Raw genomic sequence first — 16,037 nt, 5'->3', positions numbered from 1 at the left:
TAATGGAATGATGACATGATGTTGTTCTTTGCAGAATTCTTCTATAAGCCCAAGGTGGCTCACTTTCCATGGCTTCCTGTGCTTATAGGCAGTTGGTTGAATGACACTGGATGACAATCAACCTGAGAAAGGAGCAGTGAGTCTGCAGAAGACATCAATGGGAATAGGGAAAGCACTGTAAGAATTTTTGTTTAATAAATGCTGGTAAATTCATTTTTTTGCAAACAAGGTAATGCTACACAAGCTCTGTAAATACTATAAGAGGAGCAAGAGGAACATACAGTAACGATGGGGCTCTTCAGCAGGGCAAGCTCTAACTATGCTGAAGACAGGTTAGCACTTCATAAATATTCCCAAATGCATAAAACACTCATTCTATGGGGACATATGCTAACCAGCCCCATATGTGTCTAAACTAAAATGTTGGATCAATCATATTTATTGCTTCAATATTATCTGCTCCTACGGAAATGAGTAGAAAAAGAGTCCTATTAAGTCCTTTCAAGATCACTACGGTTACTAACAAACACAGTATAGTCTTCCTAAAACAGAATGTATTTGGAGATCTCTCTTTCATCACTGATCCAAAAATGGGTTTATTCCTCATTTTAAAATAGTGGGTGGAGCCAAGAAAATAACTCCTTTATGCCTATTGGCCAACTGCATCGCTAATGCAGAACCGCTGGTTATAGAACAGATATCGCCCAAAGTTATAGGGACATTTATTCTAAACTGCACACAGCTGTTTCAGGCTAGTTGGCCATCGTCAGCACAATGCATGGAAGCAATGGCTGCTATGGGACTGGGCTTATAGTCATAAAGCAATGTTAATGGTAGCAATTATCCAGGCGTGTTCAAAAATAATTATTTTCAGAACGTCTCCAGTGTTCTAAAGATAAGATCAGGAGATGCAAATGATAATCAATGAATTGGGTCCCAGGTTGGGTGACAAAGTGTGCCAAAAACTACAGGTTGAAATAATGAAGGATCAATTCCCTACTATATAGCTATAAGATGCCCAGTAAAGATTCTGTATAGAGTAGATGTAAAAAATAAAGACTGTCCATGCAACCAAACACAGCTCTGATCCTGAGCAGTGATGTGCCTGGGTTTAGTCCGAACTTGGGTCTGGCTGAACCTGGAAGACAGCTGCTATTTCTAGGCCAATGGACTGTGGCCGGGACAATCCCTATTCTAAAGCCGAATGCAATCAAAGGATTGGGGCTGCTCGTGACACCATTGGCCCAGGGGCGGACTGACCATTCGGGGATTAGGGCACTGCCCGAGGGCCCAGGGTCAGTAGGGGGCCCCATGAGAGGCTACACACTACAGAAAGAAGCCAGGAACTTCCATGCAGGCTATGCTGTGGTAGATATTTAAATGCCCACTCTATGTGGCTGAGCTGCAATTTGTAGGTGGAGCTTTGTGTGGCTTGAGTGTGGACACAGGGGGCCCCATGATCTCTGATTGCCCGGGGGCCCCATGAGTTGTCAGTCCACCCCTGCATTGGCCTAATATGGCTACTGACAGCTGACTTCTGAGTTTGGCCAAACATGGACTTGGGCTGAACCTGGAGCTCACCCTTAATTCTGAGAAATCTGGAGCTCACCCTTAATTCTGAGAAATCATCTCTCAAAGCCCACTGAGAAACCAACACTTAGAAGTTGTGATCTCCTGTGGGCCCATCAGTTCTCACTAATGCCTCCTGCTGACATCCTAGTTTAAAAAATGTTGACCTAATATGGCTATGTGGTCATACTAGCTTGATGATGTCATGGGCATCCCTGCCTCTTTGTGTATGTGCAGCTGCAGGCGGAGAATCCCCCGCCTGCAGTTCAATGGCCCAGGACAAACAGCTGACTTCTGAACTCAGGCAAACATGGACTTGGACCAAACCTGTAACCCATTCTTAATCCTGAGAAATTATCTCTTGAAGTCCACTGGAAAACCAACACGTCAAGACGTTGTGAAGCAGCTCATTGGCTCCACACTGTCAGCTGACATCTAAATTCAGCCAAACATGGACTTAGACCGAACCTGGAGCCCATTCCTAATCCTAAAAAATCACCTTTCAAGGCCCATTGGGAAACCAACACTTCCAGGAGCAGTGATTTCCTGGGTGCCCAGCAGCTTTAACTAGTTCCTCCTTCTGACGTTTTTGGATCAATAACATTGACCTATAATGGCCATGTGGTCATATTAGCTCAATGATATCACAAGCAACCCTGCCTCTTTGTGTAAATGTGGCTGCAGGGTGGGGAAATCCCCTTCCTGCAGTTTATTGGCCCAGCGATAACATCGACTTCTGAACTCAGGCAAACTTGAACTTGGACCAAACCTGTAGCCCATTCTTAACCCCGAGAAATCATCTCAACTGGGAAAACAACACTTCAAGAAGTGGTGAAGCCTCTGTACTTCGTAAACAACAGGTTTAGGGCAGATCAGCTAAGAATAGACTCAGAGGCGTAACTAGAACCCCGGTGCAAGAAACCATGAAGGGCCCCCTGGACTCCTGGCCAGGGCCCTTCCCTTCAAGCCTGGGGTTCTTCCCACTGATCCTGGGGCCCTTTACTCTTGTTGCGGGGCCCTTTATTACGGTCCCGCAGCAGGACCCTTTCATAAGTTCTGCAGTGGGCCCCCTTCCTGCCATCTTGGGGCCTCCCCACAGTGGTGGAATTCCAGGGCCCAGTTGCAAGTGTGACTTTTGTGATCCTGGAAGTTCACCCACTGGTGTCAGTAGTTTTTATTTTTTGGTATTTTAAATGTATTATTTTTTTATCATTTTACAGTATTTTATTTTTTTACAATGTCTCTGGCTATGACTCTGTCCATTCAGAAAAGGAAGGAGCTGGTAAATTACATATTTACTGACCCCTTCCTGGTTCTCTATTGCGTTACATCCCCTGCAGCAGCCGGCAAGAGAGCCGGGGGGGGGGGGGACCAGGGGAGCACGAGTGAACTGGATAGGAGGAATGGTGGGGGCCGCATACAGAGGGACCAATCTCCTCCATTTTCCTCCTGCAGCTGCAGGAGGAAAAAAGAGGACAGTGATTTCTCTACATGCTGCCCCGGCCACTCATTCTATCCAGGTGTACAGGGGAGCCTCACAGGCCCCCTGGAGCATGGGGCCGGGTTGCAATTGCAACCCCTACAACTCCTGTAGTTACGCCCCTGAATAGACTGGTAAACACAAGAGTCTGGATCTCCATCTATTGGCTGCAATCTCTAATATAAAATAAACAAATCCAATGTTTTATATTTTCTTACTAGAAATAAAATTGTATTTTTTTAATAACATAAAAAAATACGTACAAAAATATGTGCAAATCGTTATATATATATATATATATATATACACATATACAGAAATACATACAAAAACATTTATAAAGCACTATATATTCAGTTAAATTAGATGCGCAATAAAATATTCCTGTCCCAGGAGGGCATGCACCTGTAATCCATGGGCTACGAGACAGGATAAATGGCTACCTCTGATAACTGTCCCATCCTTTAAGCGCCTCTTACTTTTGGATTATTCCATCCCCGCAGTACCCGCTGCCATGACGGTAAATCAGCTCTGGAGATGGCTCACTCTCTCCTGTAGATGTCATTGTCACAATCTGGTATCTGTAGACACTTCCATGCCTCAAAGCTCTGCAAAACAAAATATATTTTAATTATGGAATATACCCCGACATAAAGACTTTTGGATAAGTTACACTATATGACCAAAAGTTTGTTGAAACCTGACCATCATACATATCCAAGCATGTAACAAAAAAGCCCAACGTTGATACCTTTCACCCAACACTGGTTGTCTTTGGCTACAATGAAGTTCTGTGTAGGGTGAAACATAAGTTGAGGACCAAGGCGGGGCTTCCTTGAAAATTGTCCAGAAAGTATGACTTATTACAAACCCTGAATTATATGGTGTACCCCTTACTTGTTTTCTCTGGATGTGTTAACAATTTAAGTTTAGAATGAGCCCCTGCTTGATGTCCACACCCATTCCTTCTCGGATGCGATCCACTACATGGAACTTGGGAGCAATTGGAAACTTTTTTGGTTTTGGTTACAATGAAGTTCAGTGTTGGGTGAAACATGTAAGTTGAGGAACAAGGCGGGGGCTTCTTTGGAGTTTGTCCTGAAATAAAGTTTTACAAACACTGAATGATACAGTGTGCTGCTGGCTGTTTTTCTATAGATGTGTTAACAGTTTGAGGTTAGAATGACCCCCTGCTTGGTGTCTGAAAATGTGCACTCTAGGATGTAATCCAGTATACAAACCTTGGGAGCAACGGGAAACTTTTTGGTTTTGGCTACAATAAAGTCTGGGGCGTTGGGTGAAACGTGTAAGTTTAGGACCAATGTGCGGCTTCTTTGAAGTTTGTCCTGGAATAATAACGTTTTACAAATGCTGAATGGTATTGTGTGTTGATGGCTATTTTCTCTGGACATATTAACAGTTTGAGATTACAATCAGCCCTTGCTTGGTGCCTGTATCTGTTCCATCTAGGATGAGATCCACTATATAGGACTTGGGAGCATTGGGAAACGTTTTGGTTTTGGATACGATGAAGTCCATTGCTAGGTGAAATGTGCAAGTTGAGGGCCAAGGTGGGGCTTCTTTGATGTTTTCCCTAGAATAATAAAGCTTTACAAACCACTAAACTGGGATCCACTATATAGGACTTGGGAGCAATGGGAAACTTTTAGGTTTTTGCTACGATGAAGTCCAGTGTTGGGTGAAACACGTAAGTTGAAGGCTAAGGTAGGGCTACTTTGACGTTTGCCCCAGAATAATAAAGCTTTACAAACCACTAACCTGTGATACACTATATAGGACTTGGGAGCAATGGGAAACTTTTTTGGTTTTGGCTACGATGAAGTCCAGTGTTGTGTGAAACACGTATGTTGAAGACTAAGGTAGGGCTTCTTTGACGTTTGTCCTAGAACAATAAAGCTTTACAAACCACTAAACTGGGATCCACTATATAGGACTTGGGACCAATGGGAAACTATTTGGTTTTGGCCAGGATGAAGTCTAGTGTTGGGTGAAACACGTAAGTTAAGGACTAAGGTAGGGCTTCTTTGACGTTTGCCCTAGAATAATAAAGCTTTCCAAACCACTAAACTGTGATCCACTATATAGGACTTGGGAGCAATGGGAAACTTTTAGGTTTTGGCCACAATGAAGTCCAGTGTTGGGTGAAACACGTAAGTTGAGGGCTAAGGTAGGGCTACTTTGACGTTTGCCCTAGAACAATAAAGCTTTACAAACAATCAAACTGGAATCCACTATATAGGACTTGGAAGCAATGGGAAACTTTTTTGGTTTTGGCTGCGATGAAGTCCAGTGCTGTGTGAAATGTGCAAGTTTAGGACCAAGGTGGGGCCTCCTTGAAGTTTTCCCTGGAATAATAAACATTTACAAACTACTAAACTCTGATCCACTACATAGGACTTGGAGGCAATGGGAAACTTTTAGGTTTTGGCTAGGATGAAGTCCAGTGTTGGGTGAAACACGTAAGTTGAGGACTAAGGTAGGGCTACTTTGACGTTTGCCCTAGAATAATAAAGCTTTCCAAACCACTAAACTGTGATCCACTATATAGGACTTGGGAGCAATGGGAAACTTTTAGGTTTTGGCCACAATGAAGTCCAGTGTTGGGTGAAACACGTAAGTTGAGGACTAAGGTAGGGCTTCTTTGAGGTTTGCCCTAGAACAATAAAGCTTTACAAACCACTAAACTGTGATCCACTATATAGGACTTTGGAGCAATGGGAAACTTTTTTGGTTTTGGCTACGATGGAGTCCAGTGCTGGGTAAAATGTACAAGTTTAGGACCAAGCAGGACTGGCCCAAGAGAGTATGCTGCCTGTGTCTGAGAATGAAATGCCGCCCCCACCCCCCCCCCCAAAAAAAATCACGCCCAACAAAAGGCCCCTTACATCCATTATTTTATATAAATATAAAATTTAGAAAATGTTATATATACTGTTATCTTTTTCCATAACTCACCATCGGACCGGTCCACCAAACACCCACTGTCTGACCCCAGTCACCCTGTCACTTCTGTGTCTGCTGCACCCACCACCTTATAAGATCCAGCCGCCCTGCGTGAGATGGAGTGCGCTGATGTCTGACGTCACTGCGCACACCATGATCACGTGAGGGACGTTCCCCAGAGGAGATGCTCCACCTCCTCATACTCATCAGTTTGCACAACGAGCGGCAGTATGAGATGGGCAAATTCCGCCAGTAATGTGTCACAAACTAATGACACACAAAACTGCTGAAAAAGAAAATATTGGGAGTCAATTTGCTGCCCCTCTCCAAGTTCTGCCTGGGTCCAATGGACCCAGTGGGACCCATGGTAGGGCCAGCCCTGGGACCAAATTGGGGCTTCCTTGAAGTTTTCCCTGGAATAATAAACATTTACAAACTAATAAACTCTGATCCACTACATAGGACTTGGGAGCAATGGGAGACTTTTTGGTTTTGGCTGCGATGAAGTCCATTGTTGGGTGAAACACGTAAGTTGAGGACTAAGGTAGGACTTCTTTGATGTTTTCCCTAGAATAATAAAGGTTTACAAACCACTAAACTGTGATCCACTATATAGGACTTGGAGGCAAAGGGAAACTTTTTGGTTTTGGCCACGATGAATTTCAGTGTTGGGTGAAACACGTAAGTTGAGGACTAAGGTAGGGCTACTTTGACGTTTGCCCTAGAATAATAAAGCTTTCCAAACCACTAAACTGTGATCCACTATATAGGACTTGGGAGCAATGGGAAACTTTTAGGTTTTGGCCACAATGAAGTCCAGTTTTGGGTGAAACACGTAAGTTAAGGGCTAAGGTAGGGCTACTTTGACGTTTGCCCTAGAACAATAAAGCTTTACAAACAATTAAACTGGGATCCACTATATAGGACTTGGGAGCAATGGGAAACTTTTAGGTTTTGGCTAGGATGAAGTCCAGTGTTAGGTGAAACACACAAGTTGAGGACTAAGGTGGGGATTCTTTGAAGTTTTCCCTGGAATAATAAACATTTACAAACTACTAAACTCTGATCCACTACAAAGGACTTGGGAGAAATGGGAAACTTTTAGGTTTTGGCCACGATGAAGTCCAGTGTTGGGGTGAAACACGTAAGTTGAGGACTAAGCTAGGGCTTCTTTGACGTTTGCCCTAGAACAAAAAAGCTTTGCAAACCACTAAACTGGGATCCACTATATAGGACTTGGGAGCAATGGGAAACTTTTTGGTTTTGGCCAGGATGAAGTCTAGTGTTGGGTGAAACACGTAAGTTGAGGACTAAGGTAGGGCTTCTTTGACGTTTGCCCTAGAATAATAAAGCTTTACAAACCACTAAACTGTGATTCATTATATAGGACTTGGGAGCAATGGGAAACTTTTTTGGTTTTGGCTACGATGAAGTCCAGTGTTGGGTGAAACACGTAAGTTGAGGGCTAAGGTGGGGCTTCTTTGATGTTTTCCCTAGAATAATAAATCTTTACAAACCACTAAACTGTGATCCACTACATAGGACTTGGGAGCAATGGGAAACTTTTAGGTTTTGGCTATGATGAAGTCCAGTGTTGGGTGAAACACGTAAGTAGCAACTCACTAGCAGGGTCCTCCCACTGCAGGCTTCCTGTAGAGAACTACAGGAGGGAGCAGACACAAGACCGATCCCCCTGCACAAGGAGAGGGAGCGGCAATGAGTGGTTTTTATTACAGGAAGTCTCACACTTGATTACTGCACAGATCTCGAAGAAATACACCATGCACACCAAGATTTAAGAAGACGACACCATGAGGAATGGGTTTACACAATATTTGCTTAGCTCAACTTTTTTTGGTTTTGGCTACGATGAAGTCCAGTGTTGGATGAAACACGTAAGTAGCAACTCACTAGCAGGGTCCTCCCACTGCAGGCTTCCTGTAGAGAACTACAGGAGGGGGCGGACACAAGACCGGTCCCCCTGCACAAGGAGAGGGAGCGGCAATGAGTGTTTTTTATTACAGGAAGTCTCACACTGGATTACTGAACAGATCTCGAAGAAATACACCATGCACACCAAGATTCAAGAAGAAGACACCATGAGGAATGGATTTACACAATATTTGCTTATCTCAACTTTAGGAACATACAAAGAGATTGTAGAAAAATACCAGAAACAGGAAGAAGATGGAAGAACTTTGGGAATATTATATCCCATTCTGTAGAAGGGAGATGAAACAATACGTTCGAACGATCGCGGTGTCTCCCCATTAAATGTCACTTATAAAAGTAAAGGCAAGAATTTTGGCAATAAGATTGGACGTTTATCTTGAAGGGATCCTCGGAGACTAACCATGTGGTTTTCAGAACACACTGACTACAGATCAGATTTTTGAGTTACACACGATGCTGGAACAAATGTGCTGAATATAATAACAAACTCCGCCATCTGTTTATTGATTGCAAACAGTCCTAAGATAGCGTAAGAAGAGAAGTATTATATAAAACAGAATCGGAATGTGGAACTTGTAATAAAATTAATAAGGATAGTAATATTGACATTTACAGATACAAGAAGTAAATTGATACCCTGCCATGCATATTGTTTGAAGTGGAACTCCAGTTCAAAAGAAAAAAAAAAAAAAAACAATACAAATACATTCATTAAAAAAAAAAATAAATAAATATTTGCAGCAATTTCTACCTCCAATAAGGACGTGCCCCCTACAGTACTTTTTTATGCCATTAGATACCCTAACTCTTTTAGGTTTAATGACTGCAAACTAGTGATCGACTGATTACCGGCAATGCCGATATGCACTTTCTTCGATATATCGGAATCGGCCTTTTCGATTTACCGATATTGCCGATATTTCGGGAAAAGTGCTGTAGCAGAGTGATGCCTGCAGCTAGAGGCATCACCCCGGTACCGGTGTCCATAGCCGATGGTCGGCTGTCTTGTAATGACAACCGATGGGGCTGAGAAGTCCCCCCTCCCGCTGCCTTCCACGGCTCGCCCGGGTCTCCCGTCCCACCGGGAGACCCGGGCATCCTACCTGCAGGGCAGCCGAAGAGAAGACACGATCAAAGCCGCATTCGGCTCTGACTGGGTCTCCATTTTTTTGTAATATCGATTCAAGGTCTAGAGCTTGGAGGTTCCAAAGTTTCCAGGGTAGGACAGAACCTTCAATCCATTGTTTGGGTTTTACTGGATGCTTTCAGCCTGTGTGAGTGCACAGGTGTGCAGGGTCGTTATACCAAGCCTGAGAATAGCTTGGGGCTCCTATTTTGGAGATATGGCTTAACCAGGAGCCATGAGGTCTCAACCAGGGGTCCAGTGTACCCCAGCCAGGAGACAGGAGGTCCCAGCCAGGGGTCAGGTGTGCTCCAGCCAGGAGGTCTCAGCCAGGAAACAGGAGGTTTCAGCCAGGGGGCAGGTGTGCCCCAGCCAGGAGGTCTCTGCCAGGGGTCAGGTGTACCCCAGCCAGGAAACAGGAGGTCTCAACCAGAGATCAGGTGTACCCCAGCCAGGAGACAGGAGGTCTCAGCCAGGGGTCAGGTGTACCCCAGCCAGGAAACAGGAGGTTTTAGCCAGGGGTCAGGTGTGCCCTAGCCAGGAGGTCTCTGCCAGGGGTCAGGTGTAGCCCAGCCAGGAGGTCTCTGCCCAGGGTCAGGTGTACCCTAGCCAGGAAACAGGAGGTCTCAGCCAGGGGTCAGGTGTGCCCCAGCCAGGAGGTCTCTGCCCGGAGTCAGGTGTACCCCAGCCAGGAAAAAGGAGGTCTCAACCAGAGGTCAGGTGTACCCCAGCCAGGAGACAGGAGGTCCCAGGCAGAGGTCAGGTGTGCCCCAGCTAGGAGGTCTCAGCCAGGGGTCAGGTGTACCCCAGCCAGGAAACAGGAGGTTTCAGCCAGGGGTCAGGTGTGCCCTAGCCAGGAGGTCTCAGCCAGGGGTCAGGTGTAGCCCAGCCAGGAGGTCTCAGCCAGGGGTAAGGTGTAGCCCAGCCAGGAGGTCTCTGCCCGGGGTCAGGTGTACCCCAGCCAGGAAACAGGAGGTCTCAGCCAGGGGTCAGGTGTGCCCCAGCCAGGAGGTCTCAGCCAGGGGTCAGGTGTGCCCCAGCCAGGAGGTCTAAGCCAGGGGTTAGGTGTGCGCCAGCCAGCAGGAGGACATCCTAGGATTTAGGTGGCCTCCTACTGAAAGGTCAGAGTGTGGACCTGGGCAATGAGGTCGCAATCTACAAGGCTGAGCGAGCCTAAAAAGCAAGTAAGCTGAGAGACCAATATTCAAAGCAGTGGTACTCTCAAAGCTTAGCCAGGTGGGCTTGTCATTTTTCAGTTGACTGTTCATTTTGATGTTGGAAAACCCTGCGTGGGCAACTGATTTGTATGTAAACCATTCTGTTCTGTTTAATAAAAGTAAGCTGTCATGCCCTAAAACGCAGTTTGGACTGGCACAACTCATCGGAAAACACATTTACCACATGGCTATAATCACCCCAATTCTACAGAGCCCAGACGGGGCAGTGGAGCCTAGGATGCATGGCAGGGGGTGAGACTTCACCTCACCTATCGAAGATATCTGGCAGTTTTACAACTGCCCGAAACATTTCTACAAGAAAGTTGACAGAGGGCTCAGGAAGTACACACACATTCCTGGCTGCAAGTTCAACAGGTTTTTTCTGTACTTGCCAAAAATGTTCTTAACCCGAAAAATGAAAACAAATGCAGCCCCCACATCTAAGGACTGGTAATCTGCAATATATTACATACTTGTTCTTGGGCTTAGTTATCCTTTAAATGCATACTGATATAGAAAGGACTATGCAGCCATTTAAGACGATTGAGTGTTGTTTTTCTACTGAAGTGGTATGGTGATAATCAGAGGCAAGGACAGACAAAGGATCAAAAAACAAATATTACAAAAAAAAGTCTTAAGAAGTCAAAGGTCAAGAGTGGGTTTCAAATGAAAGGCATCCAAGGTCAACGACAACCCAACAAAACAGAAAAACTCTGTCATGGTTGTGGAGCCTTTTAATACTGTTCTTCAGTAAATATTGATCTTTAGACATCCAACAGCTGCTTTCCAAATGTCAACTCACTTGGTAATAAGGTTCCAGATCCTTTTCCCTGGGTGGGATAAGGAATGGATCACTTTATGATTGAACTTGAACAGGTTTAAATGCAGTACTGCAAAGAAGGTCAGAAGGAGGGTGAGGGACAAGATAGCTAAAGGGTTTCTACCTTAGAGCATAGTTTCTGACCTTCTACACATCTTTCTAGGTCTCTAGTGGCGGTTCGGCTTGCTTTTGTGCTTATCCACTGCATGGTATCGCATGGTACGGTGTAGGAACGGTTCGGTACGGTACGGTACGGTACGGTACAGCGGCGCTTTTTCACTACATGGAACCGAATGGTATGGCTCGCTTAAACAGTACCACCTCAGTTGTGGTTCCAAGAGGGCCGTACCGGTACCATATCCCACAATCCTTTGCATGCAGCCTTGACTGTTTGTCACTACTAGCCACTGATTGGTCAGAGAATCATTGTTATCCCACCCACTTACTTTAATACTACTTTAGTGGAAAAGCAAACCGTACCAAACCGTACCGAACTGTTCCAACACCGTACCATGCGGTACCATGCAGTGGAAAACCAAACAGGGCCAAGCAGGGCCAAGTGGAGCCGAGCCGGTACTTGCAGTGGAAAAGTGCCATAGGTTCCCTCTTTTTAAGGGCTATGCTAGCTAAACACATAAAGCATGGCTTCTTGGTAATGAACGGTGTCTATGCTCAATCTTAGAGTTCCAAGGTAGGACAGCTGAAAAGGTTCATATGTATATTTTTCACTCAACCAATCACTTATCACTTATCTTGTGGACAGTTACAATTTCTTCCTCAATGCCAATTAGAAGGTTTTCCAGTAGCCATCATCTTCAGGATTCCTCCAAAGAGAGAAGACTTCTTTAGCACTCCAAGCTCTAGGCCCAATGGCCTCTAGGGAGAAAGATGGTTCTCACAGCAGCACCCTTACATGGCAGAAGCCAAGGACGAAATAACATGTTCCAACAAGTGTCTCAAATATTAAGACCTTCCTAGCCAGCTCTACACCTCCCTTGTTGTGCACAGATACAATTCCTACCTCAAGGCCAATTAAAAGAGCTTCCAGACCAGCAGCCAACATCTTCAGGATTCCTGCAAGAAGTGGTCATTCCTGCAACACTTCTAGCCCTAGGCCCAAAAGTCTAGGGAGAATGCCAATTAGAAGGTTTTCCAGTAGCCATCATCTTCAGGATTCCTCCAAGGAGAGAAGACTTCTGTAGCACTCCAAGCTCTAGGCCCAAAGGCCTCTAGGGAGAAAGATGGTTCTCACAGCAGCACCCTCACATGGTAGAAGCCCAGGACGAAATAACATGTTCCAACAAGTGTCTCAAGTATTAAGACCTTCCTAGCCAGCTCTACACCTCCCTTGTTGTGCACAGGTACATTTCCTACCTCAAGGCCAATTAGAAGAGCTTCCAGACCAGCAGTCAACATCTTCAGGATTCCTGCAAGAAGAGGTCATTCCTGCAACCCTTCTAGCCCTAGGCCCAAAAGTCTATGGAGAAAGATGGTTCTCACAGCAGCATTCTCACAGGGCAGAAGACCATGAGGAAAGACAATGTTCCAGCAATTGTCTCAAATATGAATTTTTTTCCAGCCAACTCATTACCTCTTCTGTGGTGGACAATTACGTTTGTTACCTCAAGGGCAACTAGAACAGCTTCCAGCAGCCAAAATCTTCAGGATTCTTCCAGGTTTCCAGGTAGAGGGGATTCTTGCAGCACTCCAAGCCCTAGCTCCAAGGCCTTGAGAGAAAGAGGGTTCTCATCCTCACAGGGCAGAAGCCCAGAATGAAAAACCATGTTCCAAGAAGTGTCTCAAACATTAAGACCTTCCCAGCCAGCTCACCAACTTTCTTGCGGAGGACAGTTACAGTTGCTACCTCAAGGTCAATTAGAAGAGCTTCCAGCAGCCAACATCTTCAGGATTTCTTCAAAAAGAGATTCCAGCAGCACTTCAATTTCTATGCCCAAAGGCCTAAGAAGAAAGATGGTTTTCACATGGCAGAAGCCCAGAAGTAAAGACCATGTACCAAGAAGTGTCCCAAGGCCTAAGGAGAAAGTCAGTTCTCACAACAGCATCCTCACAGGGAAGAAGCCCAGAAGGAAAGGCTTTCCAGAAGAAGGGGAGATTCCTGCAGCACTCCAATCCTAAAGGCCTAAGAAGAAAGACATTTCTCACAGGGCAGAAGCCCAGCAGGAAAGACTATGCTCCAAGAAGTGCAACAAATATGAATTTCTTTCCAGCCAGCTCAACAGACCCTCAAGCCTGCTGACTGAGTCATTAAACAATCATAACATTGTTATATTCTTGTTACATTCACCTACTGGACCTAGGTCAACAATAGCTGGCAGAGAAAGGACACTTTGTGCTTAGGGAACACTCATAAGGAGACACAGGCACTTTTTCCTAAAGATCAGAACTAAAGAACGTGTGAAAATACTATATCTGTAAATGGCCAGTTCTGTCCAGGGAAAACCTCACTGACTTGACGAATGCCAACTAACGCATGCAATACAAAAGGCTCAATACACAACACCATGGTTGTATCCCAGAGTGTACTGCCTGTCTATTAGTGGTGCCGCTTTGGGATTTTCCCAAGCGAAGGTCTATTTAACAGACCAAAGAGGAGCAAATAAGAGAAGTCTATTGCTACGGTTTACATGCACTTGAAGTAATTTTAATTCCAATCATTTTAGTTTTACTGTGCTATCTATTTTTTTTTTGCAGTGTAATCATTTTGACTGTGTCATCATTCCGTTTGTCATCGCGGAGATACTACAGCGCCGAGGAGGCATATAAATTGCTTTGTATCCTGGATGACAAAAGAAGTGAAGAAGGATTCTAAATCCGAGCCAGATAAAGGTAGTGAGATGCTGACAGATGCTTCTAAACCAGAGTCCGATTAATCCACAACAGAGTGTGAGAGAGCCAGAACTAAAACATTTTCCGCTTTGGAAATAAAAATTCCCCAGTTGCATTGTTCCCCCAACGCTGAAAATAAATGGACTCATATTGTACATAACTATAAGTCATCATTATGCAGACATATCCAGGTATGTCCACATGTCTTCTATTCATGGACACACCACATACACTATAGTACCAAAATTATTGGGACGCCTGCCTTTACACGCACAAGAAGTTTAATGGCATCCCAGTCTTAGTCTGTAGGGTTTAAATTGAGTTGGCCCACCGTAGGGCCGGCTGTGTGCCAACCGGAGAAAATTCTAACTATCCTTCCACCTGAAGTGCTCTTAAATACCTACTCCATGTGAGGTAATATTGTTTCTATTGTGCATTAAAATGTCTACAGTCTACACTTAGAGGTGCCTCTTCCTTTGTTTGTCCTTCGCAGCCTACTGGAACCTTGGCTTGTTCCCATTGATGGCAGCCCTAAGTCTTTAGACTTTTTATCCTTACTATACCACCATATAACATTTCCACCTTATATGGACTTTTTAAATTAACTTTCATATGGACCTTTTTGGGGCCTGCATCCCATGCGCCTGTTAACTCTTGTTTTCAATATTGAGTTGTCCCCACCCTTTGCAGCTATAACAGCTTCAACTCTTCTGGGAAGGCTGTCCACAAGGTTTAGGAGTGTCTATGGGAATGTTTGACCATTCTTCCAGAAGCACATTTGTGAGGTCAGGCACCGATGTTGGAGAAAAGACCTGGCTCGCAGTCTCCACTCGAATTCATCCCAAAGGTGTTCTATCGGGTTTAGGTCAGGCCAGTCAAGTTCATCCACCCCAACCAAACTCGCTCATCCATGTCTTTATGGACCTTGCTTTGTGCCCTGGTCTAAATCATTTGGTAGGGGGGGGGGATTATGGTGTGGGGTTGAAAAAAAAGTAAGGTGTAGCCCTATGCTATTCCAAATAGTCCATAAACAGCACTTGAATGTAGATGTGAGTAAATATATATCAGTCGATCAGGCAGAAGTACAAATGAGAGCCGCCACCAGACACCAAGCACATTCCCTCTTACCCTCCAGCTGATCTGATACAACACGACGTATCTCAAAATTGACTCAACCCATATCCTCTGTTGTAAGGAACGACACTCCAATCCCCTTTATGCTGATAATGTCTCCATATACCTCACATATCCAAAGACACAAATCCAAAGGGCCCCAGAAGTAAAAATGCTCATAGAATACTATTTTTCAAGAAATCAGAATTTATTAAAAAGGTTAATTATATACACTCACATTTGGCAGAGTATTTGAACGCTGAAGAGAACCATAAGTGAAGTATTAGTTTCAAACCATAAAGAAGGCCGGTGTGTCCCAAAGCGTGATGACGTCACACGTCCAAGTCCCACCCAACGCGTGTCGTCAGGTGTGGGGTTGTTTTTCAGGGGTTGGGCTGGGTCCCTTAGTTCCAGTGAAAGGAATCTCACAAACTATATAACTATGTAACTATGTAACTATGCAACTCTTTAGGGCTTCAGCATACCAAGACATTTTGGACAATTTCATGCTCCCAACTTTGTGGGAACAGTTTGGGGATGACTGCGCACCAGTGCACAAAGCAAGGTCCATAAAGACATGGATGATCGAGTTTGGGGTGGAGAAACTTGACTGGCCTGCAGTCAAGTCCTTACCTCAACCAGATAGAATACCTTTAGGGTGAATTAGAGCAGAGACTGCGAAGCAGACGTCCTTATCCAACATCAGTGCCGGACCTCACAAATGCGCTTCTGGGTCAAAAATTCCCATAGACACACTCCTAAACCTTGTGGACAGCCTTCCCAAAAGAGTTGAAGCTGTTATAGCTACAAAGGGTGGGCCAACTCAATATTGAACCCTACGGAATAAGACTGGGATGCCATTAAACTTCATGTGCGTGTAAAGGCAGGCGTCCTAATACTTTTGGTAAAATAGGGTATGTGCACATTAACTTCTTGTAAATGTCTTTGACA

The 16,037-nt window shown here is 44.8% G+C and overlaps 1 protein-coding gene across 2 annotated transcripts in view; it reads right to left on the bottom strand.

Annotated features, from left to right (window-relative positions):
• The window catches only part of PAPPA (pappalysin 1), a 406,220-nt gene that overhangs the window by 133,821 nt on the left and 256,362 nt on the right, over positions 1-16,037 (bottom strand). For both annotated transcript variants that reach the window (XR_014225505.1, XM_082263951.1), the window contains exon 8: positions 3,529-3,657. Coding sequence is in view for 1 of the 2 variants with exons in the window: in XM_082263951.1 (XP_082120077.1) it covers positions 3,529-3,657 (129 nt within the window). In the remaining variant the exon portion in view is untranslated. The remainder of the gene's footprint in view (positions 1-3,528; positions 3,658-16,037) is intronic.

The sequence above is a fragment of the Pelophylax lessonae genome, assembly GCF_965119305.1.
Source record: "Pelophylax lessonae genome assembly, chromosome: 7".
Taxonomy (NCBI): Eukaryota; Metazoa; Chordata; class Amphibia; order Anura; family Ranidae; genus Pelophylax; species Pelophylax lessonae.
This window is presented reverse-complemented; position numbering and strand designations above follow the sequence as displayed.